Source organism: Macaca mulatta, chromosome 1, assembly GCF_049350105.2.
Source record: "Macaca mulatta isolate MMU2019108-1 chromosome 1, T2T-MMU8v2.0, whole genome shotgun sequence".
Classification (NCBI taxonomy): domain Eukaryota; kingdom Metazoa; phylum Chordata; class Mammalia; order Primates; family Cercopithecidae; genus Macaca; species Macaca mulatta.
In genome coordinates this window covers 181,000,919-181,018,117 of record NC_133406.1, presented here as the reverse complement: position 1 = coordinate 181,018,117, position 17,199 = coordinate 181,000,919, and the positions used below count along the sequence as shown (strand labels likewise).

General features: G+C 39.4%; 3 protein-coding genes across 33 annotated transcripts in view; 2 read left to right on the top strand and 1 right to left on the bottom strand.

Annotated features, from left to right (window-relative positions):
- HOOK1 (hook microtubule tethering protein 1) overlaps positions 1-17,199 on the top strand; it is a 301,302-nt gene that overhangs the window by 45,105 nt on the left and 238,998 nt on the right. The window lies entirely within an intron of this gene.
- The window catches only part of FGGY (FGGY carbohydrate kinase domain containing), a 486,889-nt gene that overhangs the window by 353,494 nt on the left and 116,196 nt on the right, over positions 1-17,199 (top strand). For all 31 annotated transcript variants that reach the window (XM_077988455.1, XM_077988468.1, XM_077988427.1 and 28 more), the window contains 2 exons: positions 2,740-2,801; positions 14,928-15,075. In XM_077988455.1, coding sequence (XP_077844581.1) covers positions 2,740-2,801; positions 14,928-15,075 — 210 coding nt within the window. The remainder of the gene's footprint in view (positions 1-2,739; positions 2,802-14,927; positions 15,076-17,199) is intronic.
- On the bottom strand, positions 9,474-9,986 carry LOC693378 (diphthamide biosynthesis protein 3-like). The gene has a single exon (XM_028833206.2). The coding sequence runs from the start codon at positions 9,852-9,854 to the stop codon at positions 9,606-9,608; it is 249 nt and encodes an 82-aa protein (XP_028689039.2). The 5' UTR covers positions 9,855-9,986; the 3' UTR covers positions 9,474-9,605.

The window sequence follows — 17,199 nt, the reverse complement described above, 5'->3', positions numbered from 1 at the left end:
TCAGAATAATTTTTATGACCTTTAATAAGAGTATAAACGGTTATGACATTCAAGACACACTGTCTGCGTTAGCCTTCTTTGTTCATCCATATTTTCACCAGTTTACTAATTCTGTAATTTAACATACAGTAATCCTATGACCAATGTATGCCCAGCACAAATAGATACAAATGCAAAGTGTGGTAAGTGCCACCAAGGAGAAGTACATGGTGCTATCTATGCCTTTCCTGTGGTTCACTCGTCCCACATTTATTCCACAAACCTTTATTGACCACCCATGATATCCAAGCATGAGGCTAAACCAGTCCCTTACCATTCAAATCATATATGTCTTTCCATCTTCATGTCTCTACTAACCAGCCTCCTTTCGGTCGTGCCTTGCCTCTAGCCCTTTACTCCTCCAAACTCTACCTATTTTTGGCCTTTCAGCTGAAGCTTCGCCTACTCCAACCATATAATAATTGCCAAATGATTGATCTCTCGCTTTATGCTACTATGCATCATAACTATTTCTTATTTTTCAGTGTATCTCCAGAACATAGGTGCACAGTTCCTGGCAGCACATTAGGCATTTAGTAAATACTAAATAACTGCATTCATGCTTACACCACACATGCTGCTAGGTTCTAGCTTACTCCTGGAAGCTCATTTAAATCTCTCTTCTCTGAACTCCTAAAGCACTTCCCATAAAAATTAGCATCAAATCAAGTAATGCCTTTAATTATCCATTACTGTTCCCAGTGAGTTTATCTTGGTGCTCGCAATGGATTGCAAACTCAGGGGATCCAGAGTGTGATGAGGATATGCTTCATCACAGTAATGCAGAGTTGAACCCGAAGGAGATAAATATTCAATAACTGCGTGTTTGTTTTTTCTTTTTCATTGAAATGACCCATGTATTTTATATCATTTTGAAACATTTCCACAAAAACTGCACCAGTGGTATTCAACAACTTATACCTGGAAGTTCAGTAGACAATATGACATGGTGATTAAGAACAAGGTCTTAAAATACAGAGACCTCAGTTTGAGACCTAGATTTGTCATTAATTTTCTGTGACATTGGGCAAGATGTTAAATCTCTTTGATCTCAGTTTCCTCATCTCCATAATGAAGAATAGTATCTTCCTCATAGGAGTGCTGTAAGGAATAAATGAAGTAGAGTAATGTGTGTACAATGCTTAAGTTAGTACTGATGTATGGGAAATGAGTCAGTATATTTCACATGATATCATTTATACTACTGTTGGCACTATAGTAGTGTATTAGTCCGCTTTCATGCTGCTGATAAAGACATACCTGAGACTGGGTAATTTATGCAGAAAAGAGGTTTAATGGACTCATAGTTCCACATGGCCGGGGAGGCCTCACAATCATGGCAGAAGGTGAAAGGCACATCTTACATGGCGGCAGACAAGAGAGAATGAGAGCCAAGTGAAAGAGGAAACCCCTTATAAAGCCATCAGATCTCATGAGACTTACTCACTACCATGAGAACAGTATGGGGGAAACTGCCCCCATGATTCAGTTGTCTCCCACTGGGTCCCTCCCACAACATGTGAGATTTATGAGAGCTACAATTCAAGATGAGATTTTGGTGGGGACATAGACAAACCATATCAAGTAGACCCACTTAGCTTCCTAGAAATCCTGTTTAAAAGGAGGCCATGGAGGCTCAAAACAGTTTAGTGACTTGCACAAAGTCACTCAGCTAGTGAGATTCAGAGCCAGAACCCAACCCTGGCCTCTGTGGCTCCTGAACAAATTATCTTGTTCTTTACACAGCCCTAGCTCTCAGGAAACGTGCTCAGAGAGCCTATCCCTGTGCAGCCAAAAAAGCAAGTCTTTTCCTAGTTGGAATGAAAATAAATCTATCAGAATGGTTGTTTTAGCATCCTAGAAACTCAAGTAAACTTTCAGAAAATACATAGATGAGGTTCAGGAACTCAAGCACAGTGTTGCTTGGGTGTGTGATGGCAAGCAGAGTAACTGCATGGAGAAACATTTCTGTCCCTGATACGTATTTTGTGCTATTTTGTTTACAGCCACCAAGTGGATTAAGGAATAAGATCCTAGACCTGGGATTTCAAATGAGAGGATGATTGTCTGCAGAGCTCAGACATTTCTGTCGTTGGAGAGCTGTGTTTCCCATGTGACAATTGTTCAGTCAGGAGAGTTTCTCCTCACAGCTCTGGGGCATCTCATTTTTTTTTTAACTGAGGGTTTCAAAAAAAATTTTTTTAATGAGGGTTTTTTCAAAAACCCTCATCATAGTCTCTTTCATTCAGCTTCTCCATTAGTAAGACACAGTGAGTAATTCGAAGTTTGACATTGCCCAGGGATGACAGCCTGGATCAAGAAGGGGAAATGATGTGATCCAGAAAAGATTAGTGCTTTTAACACTCAGACCCCCCACCATTTGACATAAGTTACCCTTTCTTCCTTACTCCCCATTCTTGGACCTGATGCTAACCTACTGCTACCAGTTTAGCCTTGGGAATTTCATTTCCTTTTGCTCTTCTCTCTAAACTTCTTTGTTTTATATATTTAAGAGGCTAGCACTAGGTTAATCAAAGCTAAATTTCTTTTAGCTGAGGCACTCTTGCTACATTGGCATTTTAATGTTCTTGGATCCCGTATGGACAAAGAGTTGAAAGAAACATACTCATTTTAATATAAATTTTTCTTCTACATAAATTAGAGAAGCTATAAAATTGACCCATATCTCTTATTTTTCAGATCGACCACATGGTAGAAGGCCATGCTGCTTTTCCAGAACTACAAGTAAAAGCCACAGCCAGGTAACTGCTGTCTCTGTTCCATCTAAAGCTTTCCTTGTGTGACTTCATTGAGAGCATTTATGTTGGGCAGTTGGGTGATTTTCAGGTCCTACAGACAATGAAAATGCCTTTAGTGCTTGAAAGATAGTCATCTGGATGATCCAGAAGGTCCATGTATTAATTCTTTAAATAATGTAAGAGAACTTAGAGAACCTAGAGATTCCCCAAGGATATACCCAGGGACTATGGATAAGAAACTCTGATGTAGAAGGAGGACCATGTCTGGAGTCAAAACTTCTTAGTTTCACATCCCAGCCTTACTCCTTAATAGATATAGGACCTTAAGCTAGTTACTTAACCTCTTTATGCCTGTCTCTTCATCTGTAAAACTGAAGATAATAACTGATACGGAGTGATTTCTAGAATATTTTGAAGCAAGCCAAGTGCAAAAAAGTATTTACAATATACTCCCTTTCATGTGAAAAGAAAGACATAAGAAAATAAATGTGTATCTATTCATTTTTGCAAAAGACATACAGGAAGTGGCTAGGCGCGGTGACTCACTCCTGTAATCCTAGCACCTTGGGAGGCCGAGGCAGGCAGATCATGAGGTCAGAGTTCCAGACCAGCCTGGCCAACATGGTGAAACCCCATCTCTACTAAAAATACAAAAGTTAGCTGGACGTGGTGGTATGTGGCTATAATCCAGCGGCTCGGGAGGTTGAGGCAGGAGAATTGCTCAAACTCAGGAGTTGGAGGTTGCAGTGAGCAGAGATTGCGCCATTGCACTCCAGCCTGGGCAATAAGTGAGACTCCATCTCAAAAAAAAAAAAAAAAAAACAGGAAGTTTAAACCAGAAAATAATAAGATTAGTTACCTACAGGGGGTAGGTAGGAATAGGGTAGAAAGAATGTGGGAATGGGACCATGGTAGTAGGAAGAAATGACACTTCTCTGAGTATACCTTTTTATATAACTATAACTCTTAGAATCATTGTGATGCCTCATGTCCCTGATACCCCAATAAATAGATGATAGATAGATAGCCAGGATATGTGTGTATGCTGGCGTGGGCAAAATGAAATGCACACAGTAAAAACTGAAACTCCTGTATTACAAACGGGGTTGGGAAAAGAAAAGAACAGAACCTAAGTAACTTTGGGAAATAATATTTTAACTATATGCCATATGGCTAAAGAAAAAAATAACCATCCATAAATATTATATTCTAATTGGTAAATTTGTTTTTCATAGGTATATATGTTAGCTATAGTGACAACTCTTTATGTGTATGCTACAGTTGAGCGAAGAAATCAATATATTGTAGATAATGAGAGCCAGGTTCCTCACAAATGGGAAAAGGAAAAGGTTAGAATGAACCTTATGGTGTCAGTATCAACTTATGATTTTACATTTTTTTATATATATATACACACACACACACATATATATACACACACACACACACAAACACACAGCTGGATATAAATATAAGTAAATATAGATACGTATATTCATGCGTGAATATACATGCATATACTCCCTAGCTCTGTCTGCTGAGATGGCCTGGAAGCAATGGCCCGATAGTAGCAATGTGTGTACCTAGCTCACAGGTACTGGATTCTAAGTACCATTCTCCCTCCCATTTCTCCAATAAAAGTAATCAGGACTTCTTAGAAAGATGGCTGAGTCTGTGCTGGGGCAGTAAAATTATGGTGCCAGAAAGAAAGAAGTTACTCAACAAGGGATTGTTAAAGTACATTGGAACCAGCTTTAAGAATCTCTCAGTGGCCTATTTAGGATAAAATAAACAGTAATAGCATAAAATAAGTCCATAAGTAAATAACTCCATAAGTAAATTACTGAAGAAGGAAATAAACAAGGAAGAAATGACAGGTCTTCCTCTTCACTGTCAGGACAGTAGCCTTACAATTAATAAATGTAGAAGAAATCATGGAAATAGAAAATCATCATTAGGTAAACACTACACAGATAAATGTTGTAGGCAAGAATCATAAATGGATGCTAAAATTAGTGAGTAAAAGTGGGAAACAGGATATTTTCATAAACCCAGAGGATTTCAGCACAAGATACTAATTAAGATGAAGAGGAAAATAACTTTCCAGTAGTATCTAAGTATGGCAGACACCACCTTACCCAAGTGACGAAAGTTAACAACACCAGCAATAACATGTTGTGATGTCACATATCTCCTTTTGTGATGCACCGATAAGGATACAACATCATTTCTGCCATGTTCTTGCCCAAAATGATTAAACTCAATGTAAACATGGGAAGCATCAGGCAAACCTCGATTGACATCCCACAAAGCTATTAGCCAGTTTGCTCCAAAGGAAAATTAAGAAACTTAAATACTGAAGAACTGTCCTAGATTGGAGGAGACTTAGGGAGGTACCACAGCTATAAGCAATATATAATCATGGATTCAACTCTGGACCAGAAAAAGGACATTGGTGGAGGAAAACTGCTGAAATTCAAATAGAGATTAATAGTATTGTTATTTATGGTAACTTCTTAGGTGATGAGTAAAAGCGAACTCTGTCTACCATTTTTGTAACTTGTGTAAATCTAAAATTATTTTGAAATAAAAACTTTAAAAAAATAATAAATGAATGAATTTTCATGCTGATAATGCTTAGTTGTCAGGCAGTTTAAGTAAAGTAAGATACTTTTTATAGAATTATCAGAGAAACCTAGGTAGCTAGCACAGGACAAAAGAGAGATAGTCTAAGGTGGCCGCTAATAGACTCTGAAGCCAAATTGCCTTTGCCTCAGCTTTGCCCCTTATTCACTTTGTGTGTCTGGGCTATTTACTTAACCTCTGTGCCTTAGTACCTCACTGTAAAGGGAATAATAGTAAACATTTCATGAGGTTGTTGAGAAAATTAAATGAATTAGAATAGTGAGTGACACAGAGTGGTGATTAAGAGTCAAGCTGTAATAGGTGTTCAACTAAAAAATGGTAATGATAAAAGTAATTGTTGGGGAACATCACACACTGGGGCCTGTCGTGGGGTGAGGGAATGGGAGAGGGAAAGCATTAGGAGAAATACCTAATGTAAATGATGAGTTAATGGGTGCAGCACACCAACATGGCACATGTATACATATGTAACAAACCTGCACGTTGTGCACATGTCCCCTAGAACTTAAAGTATAATAAAAAATGAATAAATAAATGATGGTTGTAGTTAGTATATTAGACATTTCCATTCCACTAAGTGACTTACATTCTGATAGGATCAGCACACCTACACAGAGCAGAATAAATGCATACTGTACTAAAATATAAGTAGTGCGTTATCAGGGTGTGTAGAAAAGGAGGACTGATCTTGACAAGGAGTTTGAGAAAAGCATAGGCATTCCTTTTTAGGAGTCTTTAGTTACATTGCCCTTGCAATTAGTCATTAATTACAATTACCGTTGAGAGGGATTATGTCACATAACCCTATCAACTAGCATATTAGTTGGCATAGAGACCATATAACCTAGAAAAGGGATTCCTAATTTCAGATCATCAATGAACCTCTTGAAATTATGTACTGTTTTGCTGATTACATAATTCTGCGTGTATTTCTGTGAAGGGGGCCCTAACAGTCAATATTTTCTTAAAGGGATTAAGCATTTATAAACCACTAAGCCAAAGAAAATAACACTAGATTTATAGTTTGGAGACCTGGATTCAAATCTCAGCTCCAACGTGTATCATTGTGTGAAACCCATTTTCCTCATTGTAACATAGGATAGTAATGGCGAGTCAGCTCGAGACACCTCTCAGGATTTATTTTGAGTTTAGAAGAGGTAATATATTTGACGGGGCTTTGTAAACTGAATTATGACAATGATGATGACCACTACTACTCTATCAGTCCATTCTTGCACTGCTGTGAAGAAATACCTTAGACTAGGTAATTTATAAAGGAAAGCGGTTTAATTAACTCACAGTTCTTTGGGCTGGGGAGGCATCAGGAAACTTACAATCATGGTGGAAAGGGAAACAAACACATCCTTCTTCACATGGCAGCAAAAGAGAGAAGTGCTGAGCAAAAGGAGGAAAAGCCCCTTATGAAACCATCAGATCTCGTGAGAAGTCACTATCACAAGAACAGCATGAGGGTAACTACCGCCATAATTCAGTTGCCTCCCATCAGGTACCTCCCATAACACATGGGGATTATGGGAACTACAATTCAAGATGAGATTTCATGGGGACACAGCCAAACCATGTCAACTACTATTATTACTACTAATGATTGTAAGAGGAGGAAGTTTTGGTGGTGGCTGATCTGGGCTCAAGCTGCAGACGTCAGTCATTCATACCCTGCCTGCCTTCTTATGGAAAGCATGGAGGAATAGCAAGGACAGGGACTGGGAATTAGAGGCCTTGGGTTCTTGTATCTGTTCTACCCTGAATGTCTCAATGACTACTAGATTCTTCATCTGTAAATTACAATTCTACTACCCTACTTACTTCATTTTACAGTCATTAATAGGATGAAAGCAGGTCACTGGAATGTCTATATGTGAACATTTTAGTGTGTAACACAAACTTAGTGAATATTTGCTTTTGCAATGACATACTCAAAACTTCCAGAACTTTCCTCTATAGATGAACTTCATTTGAGTAGCTTCTGTTGCAAATCATAATAAAAAGAAGGAAGAATTTGTGGATCAGCATGCAGACTCAGAGAAACAACAGTATAGGGTGGTTCAGAAGCAGCAACTTACAGAATTCAGTGGTGGAGTCAGAACTGGATTTAAATCCTGCCTCTTTTCGCATAACTTCATACCCACTTCCAGCTACTTCCCTGTATTTCTCCTTCTCTTTAGAGTGTAGTTTCTCCAAAGTATCGCCTATACTCTTGGTCTCTACTTCCCCGCTTCCTACTCCTTCCTTGCCCACTCCAGTTTGAATTCTGTCACCATCAGCCCTCTGAAACATTTCATATTAAGCTTATCAGTGACCTCTATTTTGCTAAGTCCATAGGATGTTTTTTTATTCCCCTTTCTTGAGTTCTCAGCAGCATGGGACATCATTGATCACTTTTTCCTCCTTTTAACATTCTTTTTCCTTGACTTTCTGGAATGTCACCCCCTCTGTTTTCTTCCTACATCTCTGATTCCTCCTTCCTAACCTGCTTTTCTTGAGTTTAGAGTTTTTTTCTTGACCATTAACATTAATGTTTATCATAGCTAGCTTCCTGGCCCTCTTCTCTCTTTGCCATCTCTTCCAAGATGATCCCAGCTATGCTCTTGACTTCATTTCTGTCTATATTTTGATGACTCTTTTATGACCAGCCCAGATACTTAGTAGGCATTCAGTAAATGTCAATTCTGTTTCCTTCCACTTTTCTTTTATTGTCTTACAAAGGAAAGTGCATCTGTATCTTATTAGATCTATGAGTATAATATTCTAAAACTATGGGACCATGTATACTTCAGGTCTTATAAACAGGCAGAGCTGTTCTTAAAATGAAGTTAGCTGTTTGGAAGGGAGGACAAATCCTTCTGAATCAAGAACGATGTGTCTCTTTTGCTATAACTTGGGACTTTCTGAAAACAGCAATGCAGGTCACCCCTATCTCAGAGCTTAAGGTCAGCAAATCCTGTTTGAAACTGTGGAAACAAGTGTTGATAAACAGATTGAGTATTTTATACTCTTGATTTACAATAATCCTCTTAGGCCCCATCTCTGAAGAGAAGTGTTTTGCAAGCTTATAAATTAAGTAAACAAGAACTAGATGTGCCTGTACATGTAACTGGTAACCAAAGTTTCTCTTTATGTGGGGCCAAATCTGCAGATATTTCACTCTTTAGCAGAGATCACCTTATGTCGATCATAAATTTTGACTCTTTTCCTCTAAACTTGATTCTCTTAGAGGTTCTTAACTAACAGTGTCTTTGAATTAGGTTCTGGTGACAACAGGGTTTAGAGAACATTTTGGCATAATCCACAAGTGCTAGATTCAAGGTTGGCAGCAAAGCAAAAGTTAAAATCCAGAGTCTCTGATTCATCTGTCTGATTATCTTTTGAGCATTTATGATATGTGAATGAACCAAGCAAACAAAGTCTTTCCTTTCATAAAAATATACACACACATACACATATATACATGCAGTACATACATGCAAATATGCATACTATATACATATACATATATATATATAGCCAGCCACTGATAAATGCTCTAAGGAAAATTGTAGATAAATAAGGAGATATAGAACATTGGTTTCAAACTCCTTAAGATTGTCTTTGTTGTGCTGGTGCACATTTTTTTCCTCAACCTTTCTTTTTTCCTACCTTCACTGAATTTTTCTGTTATTGCTCTGAGGACAGCTAATTTTTCTTGATCTGATTTATTCCTCAAACTTATTTTGCTTTGGTAATTCCCATAATCCCACTAAATACCAATTTCTTAAAATTCACTAGTCCTCTATATCGCGAATTTCAGATATATTTAAAGCTTCCCATTAAAGGCTGTGCAAATCCCCCTCAAGCAAAGAAAGGGGAAAAGGAGGACAAGAACATTTTTTTTTTTTTTTACTGTTTTGAAATTATCTTCTTTTAAATTTAGATGGATCATTAAGAATGCTTCCAATTTAAGGTTCTAAGCACAAAATCCAGATATGTCGTGTTATGGACTTGCTTCCTGAAGATGAAATCAGCAGTTGATGGAAAGAATCCACACTCTCACAGAGCAGCAAATCACAAATAGTTGTCTCTGTGAAGCCAGTAGCTTTGCATTTGATATTTCTATCTGGGCTCATTTCCAACTGTTCAGGATTTGGATTCCTGAAGGCTTCTTCAGCACTTAACTAGTTCTATGTTGGCTAAAGGGGCTGGGACTGTTTCTGCACACACAAACGGATCTTTGTCATAAATCCCTTTTATAATGAGAGAGCAGCTAGGACACATTGCCACGTCGTCCCCATTCTCTAAATCTTCCTTGGTAATGAAGAAGTTATCTCCACATGGGCAGGGATAGAAATATGTCTCCGAGTCCTCATCATGTTGGAAGTCCTCTATTTCTACCTCGTCATGAAACACTGCCATGGTCAGTGGGGATCACCGAAGGGGTCATGCCCTGGCAGTCCGAGACCAGCTTGAGAGTCTAACTTCACCGGAGCTGGCCTGGGCTCGGCATCGACAAGAACATTTATTAAGAATTTGCGTATGTTTGGCACTGTGCTTAGTGATAATAGTTTCATGTATATTATCTCATTTAATTGTAGATGAGGAAATGAGGATTATTGGGAGCTCTCAGACTTCACTTCTAAAAATTTTTCTCTCTTTCCATTCTGCTCTTTTGTATTCAGAGTCCCCTTTTTGCCTTTATGGCTTTTTAAACCTTGGACCCTCATTCTGACAACTGGGGCATTGAGTCTGTCACTGAATATTTACTTAGCCTTCCCTGAGCTAGGGCAGTCAGTGTGATAATATTAAACCTTTCATCCCCTGTGGTATGCAAAGATAATCAGTAAATTCTTAATGGCTCTAAGTTCAGAAAGATTTCTTACAGAAATTAGTTGGATATTATTATACGTTTCTTTGGCTTCTATTTTGCATGCAAATAAAAGAAAGTGCTCAGGGCATTGGGGTCTTCTTTAGAAGACCAAGGGTCTGTGCTGATTTAGGACATAAATCCTCTTATTTTCTACCTCCCAACTGGTTGCCAGTAGCTCAGCACAGTGCCTGGCATGGGGCATGTGTAGGGAGGTCATAAGATGCCTATTCCTTTTCCCAGTCCCCATATTCTCTATATTCCAGCATGTCTGGAAGGCTATGTCCATCTGAAGGGTTTTAGATAGGCATGGGAGTGATAATCAAAGATGCATTGTAGAAGAATCAATCAGGAAAGAGTACAGAAAGCCTGATTGGACATTCTTAGTTGACTTGTCTTTGGACATCTAAGAGGAGTCACTTAAAGAGTGGTCGGATACTTGACCTGGAACTCATAAGAGAGAAATGGACAGGAGTTAAGGTCATATATTTGGAAGTCCTCAGTACTAGATGGTAACTAGAGCCGTGAGAAGAGGATAGGATCAGCCAAGAGGAGATAAAGAGTAAGAAAATGGTCAAAAACAGTAGATCTCTGGAAGATGTCATATGTTTAATGAACAAGTGAAGAAGGAGAACCAGCCAAAGAGGAGGAAGGAAAATCAAGAGAGAATAGTGTTTCAGAAACAAGAGAACAAATGAGGAAGGAGTGGTCAAATGGTGTAAAATGCCCAAAATGGTTTATCGGCATTAACAACAAAGAGCATATTGTTCCTCATGGTGGGACCAGTTTCAGTAGAATGGAGCAGGCAGAATGCATAGTGTATTGGGTTAAGAAGTAAGGAACTAGGCTGGGCGTGGTGGCTTACACCTGTAATCCCAGCACTTTGGGAGGCCAAGATGGGCGGATCATGAGGTCAGGAGATCAAGACCCTCCTGGCCAACATGGTGAAATCCCGACTCTACTAAATATACAAAAAAAAATTAGCTGGACATGGTGGCATGCGCCTGTAGTCCTATCTACTCGGGAGTCTAAGGCAGGAGAATCACTTGAACCCAGGAGGCAGAGGTTTCAGTGAGCTGAGATCGCACCACTGCACTCCAGCCTAGCAACAGAGAGAGACTCCATCTCAAAAAAAAAAAAAAAAAAAAAAAAGAAGTAGTAAGGAACTAGACACAGACAATATGGAAGCTTCTTTTCTAAGACTTTCTCTTGCTGCTATAAAGGGCACAAGTATATTTTGTTATACCATGTATTCTGATTTTTTGGTTTAAGAGTATGGCCACCATAGTCTCTGGGCAGCCTGTGAACCCAAAGAATTAGGTGATTTATGGAGAGGGAGAGGACATGAGAGGTTTCCAGGATGCTGTCTGCATTTAAGATTACAAGCAATAAGGTTCGAAAAAACATCTTCCTTGATTCTTGGATTTTTAAAAAACTAGAAATGAGTTTCTTATGATGGCAAAGAAGAGGAAACTATTTACTGATAAACCTGTCATTTTATAGTGCTCAGGGCTCTATGTTTGATCTTCATAGCAGGCTTTAAGTAGACAGTATTAGCTCCAATAGTAAAAAAGCAAATAGGCTCAGAGAGGGTTTGCCTACCTGATCATCCAGCTGGTACGTGGTGAAGTCACTTTATGATTATTGAAACTATATTTTCTTCATGATACCCAAAGGGATGTGGACAGCAAAAATTTCTCCCTCTGAAACAGGAAAAATCAGCCTGGGGTTCATGAGAGAGAGGGAGAGCGATCCACTTGGGATCACAGTTAATATGTGATTCCCTAGCTAGAAGAAGGTAGGCTGCCATTTGAGAAAGAATTGATAAAACATACAAAATGAAACGAAGTCAGAACCAAAAAAGGTATCATGCAAGGTTAAAATTACGTGAATAATGATGTGTATTAGTTGGTTTAATGTCTTCCAAGTGCATTTCATTTTGAATGATATACTCAGATAGCACACATGGTAAGGTATAATTGAAAAAACATGTAGGGGAATGGCTGCATTCAAAGAATAAACATACAGCTGCAAGGAGGTTAGGAGTCAAAGGGGTAAGCATATGCCCCATCCCCCAGGGATCTCATTAGTGCATGAGTGGCCATATATGTAGAGGCTAAATGAATCTCACTGTTTGCAAAGACCTGCAGTAAATGAGACAATGACGAATCAATACTAATTAGCCCTATAGGTTCTTATTGACCCAGATGTCTGAAACCAAATGCCCTGCTCAGAGATTCCTTGAGCGGCAGAATGAAAAGATTTATAGACATGTGTTTCCAAAAAAAAACCTTGGCTTTAAGAGCAGTGGCTATTCTGAAGTGGAAAGTCGCAAGAATTAGGGCAGACTCTTGACTTCTGGCTAGAAAAGATGTTCTCGAGGCTTGTCTTGTGAATGTGATTCCCATTGGACCAGGAGCAGAGAGAGCGAAGAGATGGAGAACCAGGAGGTTATCATATTCACGTTCCCTGATGTGTTGTTCTGGCTCTACCTTGTATGGAAGCTTCAGAGGATCCTTTCCTGAAGCCATAATAGAATCATTCTAAAACAGGGTTTGAGTTTTTCAGGCTTTGATGAACAATTTCTGACCTAAGATACAGAGAGCCCATGGCTTCAGAATCACAAGGAGAAGGGTTTAAAGCTGGACTCAGACCTGTCTCTTCACCTCTTGAAGCATCTTCTCTGTAAAGGGATGTTAGTGATACCTCCCCCACTGGGCAGTGCTGGGAGGTCTGGTGTATACTTAGGGAATGGCAGCTGGTGTTAACTGTAGTTGTTAAGCCTTTTCCCAGTAATATCTTATTCCTGCCAATATGATCTAAGAAAGAAGATTTTTGCAGATGAGAATGAGCTATTACAGCAAGAAGCAAATAAACTGTTGGTAGGTAGGGCAGTAGGGCTGCCCTCACCTCCACCCTAGCACACATCACACGCACTCACACACACACATATACATGCATTCACATTGACACACTCAAGCTCACACAGAGCAGCTTTGCTTTTCTATATTTTTACATTGAATATTTACATCAACTTTTTGTTTAATAAAGGAGTTCTACTGATAAAGGGGTAAAAAGAAAATTTAAAAAACGCTGCTCTTCTCATTGGTTTGTTTCCCTACACCAAGTACAGGAAACTTTTGGCAGCTTCATGGGATCTATGGGGACACTCACCCAATCACAAATAGAACTAGAAATCGCTGAGCCTTCCTTCTAGAACACTTTTAAAATGCAAAACAAATAATGCCTTAGGTATCTTAGATATTAACCTCCTTTGGACATTGATTTCCTATACTTTTTTTTCTGCCATTATACAAGCCATGTTTTTAACCTTTAAAGAGATTTTCAAGGACCCCAGTGGGAAGTAGCACAGATGCCAACTGCTGCAATATCCACTTTCTTTTGAAATCATTGGTTCAGAACTTTTAGAAAGCAGCATCTTTTAAGAGGGAAAGGCTGACCAGCTTTAATCTTTGTGCCGTGTGGTGTGATTTAACCCAGCGAGGGAGGTGTTATTGAACCTATTTTATGAGTGGGAAAATTGGAGGTCAGAGAGGTTAAGTCACTGGCCCATTTTACCTAGCGAGGAGAGGTAGTGCCAAGATCTGAACTGAATAGTGCTCTCACACCCATCATCTTCTCTCCACTTCCTCTTCACCTGAACATGTAGAGAATGAAGGAGTTGGTCTGACTCCCTCATTCTACACATGAAGAAACGGAGACTTAAAAAGAAGAAAAAAGCTAGGCACGGTGGCTCACACCTATAATCCCAGCACTTTGGGAGGCCGAGGCGTGTGGATCACCTGAGGTCAGGAGTTTGACACTAGCCTGGCCAACATGGTGAAACCCCTACTAAAAGTACAAAAATTAGCTGGGCAGGGAGGCTGAGGCAGGAGAATCGCTTGAATCTGGGAGGCGGAGATTGCAGTGAGCCGAGATCACACCATTGCACTTCCACCTGGGCAACAAGAGTGAAACTCTGTCTCAAAAAGAAAAAAAAAAAAAGAAAAGAAAAAACGTACACAATGTCATCTGGTGGGTTTAGGTTGAAAATCAGGTCTCTAACTCCTGATCCTAACTGCATTTAAAACATTCAGTCACTTTCCTTAGCAAAATCCTATCCTGAGTCTGGGAACTTATATTTCTCTCCATTTATCAACTCATCATCATTATTACAATTAGGAATACTGATTTTAATAAATTATTGACATATGTACCGTACTGTACAGTTTACAAAATACCATGCCTTCACATACATAATCTTCTTTGATCTTCACAATAACCCTATGAGGTAAGTTGGACAGGGATTATGATATCTGTTTTTACAGATGAGAAGAGGGTGGTTCAGAAAGTTTGAATAACTTTCTCATGGCCATGCACCTACTAAGAGTAAAGCCATTCCTGAATCCAGTCTTCTGACTCCAAACCTTTCTACTAGGATGGGCACCTTTCTTGGTGATACTACAGTGTGATTTGAGAGTACAGTGGGCTGGCTTCTCTGAAGCTTTTAGAAGCCTGCTTACCTTCCTGAAACTGATATGGAAGTACAAATGGTTTCTTTCTATCGAATGATTTGCTCCCTGACCCTATCCCCCTTTTAAAAATAAAATTCACTTCTCTTCCAGATGCCAGAGTGTATATGCATATCTGAACAGTCACCTGGATCTGATTAAGAAGGCTCAGCCTGTGGGTTTCCTTACTGTTGATTTACATGTTTGGCCAGATTTCCATGGCAACCGGTCTCCCTTAGCAGATCTGACACTAAAGGGTATGGTAAGTAACAGCTAGTCCTTGCACGGGGGGTGAAGGCAGGCCAAAGGGCTACAAAGTTTGGAAGAAGCAAAGTGAGGAAAAAGGAAAAGAAAAAAATAAAACAGGCCAACAGCCCACTAGCTTTGTGCAGATGCATTACTGTTGCTGCTCCCTGGGATGAGCTGCTGAAAGTTTTCATTGTTTCTGAGCCAACCTTGAAAGCGTTAAAAGCAGCATTTCCTAGTTCAGCTACTGCTGCCTCTTTGTCCTGTGGAGTGGCTAAAAGTCATGCCTATGTAATTTTGGCATTTACATCAGTCTGTAAAGTCATATTTTCCAACTGCATCTTTAGGTTGCCCAGTAAATCAGTAGTAAATATTACCACCCATGGTCTTGCTGGCCGCAGCCACACATCTGCCTAGGCTCTGAGTCAGGGCTATTCAGAGTCTACACTAATATAGTTAGGATTTCAGATTAAACTTTGGTATAAGTGAATACAATTTATAACTTATGTTGGAGAATAAATCCTGCTGTTAGTGCCCTTTAGGGTCACTTCCTCTGTGGATATTCTAGGCCCTCCTAGAGGGGCCAGATGAACTTGGTGGGAGAGCTCTCAACCACCCCAGTTGAGATGTAAAAGTAACAACATCTTAGACACCAGGAGACTCATGTTTGAGGTGTGATGAAACAGGTTAAAGCTAGAGGAGGGGCCAGGTGAGGCCACAAATAAGAAAATAAGCCATGAATACAGGAACTAGGAAAATGTCGTAAAGCTGAGAAGGTGAGTGTGAGGTACGTTAAGGCAGAGTTCAGAATGGAGGCTGTAAACAAGGCAAGGCTTATGCAAAGGAAGCTGCGTAATAGTGAAGCAGGCCTGATGGAATCAAGAATTCAAGACGCAAACTACTACAGTTTTATGGTTAGTTTTATTGAGATTGTTTTAAATACTTTTATGATGCCAGCAGGAAGACCTGAACTTTATTTTCATTACCTAGCTGACATGATCAACTTCTATTACTAAAAGGGAGGCATGGTGAAAAGAAAAGAAAATTAGATATGGCAAAGGTTATGTTGATCTCGAGTCCATGAAGCATGCCTACACAACAAATCATGAGCTTGGTGTCCTTATTTATAGAGGCAGGAGAAGAATGTCCAGAGAGGGCCATGTGGCAACAGGCCGCAACTAGAAAGCCACACTTTCAGATAACCAACTCTGTCTGTAAACAGGGGGCAGGGGAAGAACACATTTCATATGGGTACAGAAATAAGTATCTTAATTAGAGACAAATATCTGAAGCCAAGCTAAATAGAGTTAGATACTTAAAATGTTGAAGCAGTTAAGAAGCTTGACCAGGGTTTTAAATGACCCCAAAATAAAGCAGTGTTGCATAGTAAAATGGTCATTGCTCTGGAGGTCATTTGTTGCTTTAGATAAAACTGACCTGAGGGGGCCTTCCTTCGCCAATGTCTGTCATACCCAAATTCAGTACCCAGCATGTCAGGCTTCATGTCTCCCAGTAGCTTTTATCCATTTCTTAAAACCAATCCTGACATCCAAGACCTAAGAATTATCATCAGAAGGATATTCTAATAAAGTTGACCCAGATGCAGAATGAAATTCCAAAGAAATCAATGGAATGTTCTGAAGAATTCTCATAACATGAGAATAAGTGTGTATGCACCAAAAGGAACTTCTTACATGGGGACATATGCCCAGTTGTATCTAAAAATCCTGGGTACGTTTACTTTTTTAAAAAGTTGTACGTTTGTTCACATACCTCATATATCACTTGATAGTTCTTGGCAATGATTTCCCTTTATAACTGTCCTTGGGTTAGGCTACAATGGAATAGCTATCACTCCATGAATTTGCATCACAACACTGGAAGGAGAAGATGACGTAAATAAGATAGAAGGAAGGCAATTCTGAGCTAAATACTTCACCCCAAATCTCCTTCTTTCAGTCTAGTTTTGGAAAACATCAAAATAGTGACCCTGAAATTCTTCTGTTATCATGTTATATCCTTTTGCTGGAAACTATAGTGATGCCTATCTCCAGCACTCATTCAGCAAATATTAATTGGGTCCCTACTGTGTGCCAGGCACTGCTGTAGATATGAGTAAGGTGCAACAATACCTACCTTC

What these genes read in the sequence shown, in the direction of transcription:
- LOC693378 (XM_028833206.2), bottom strand. Translation starts at nt 9,854, where the DNA reads ATGGCAGTGTTTCATGACGAGGTAGAAATAGAGGACTTCCAACATGAT.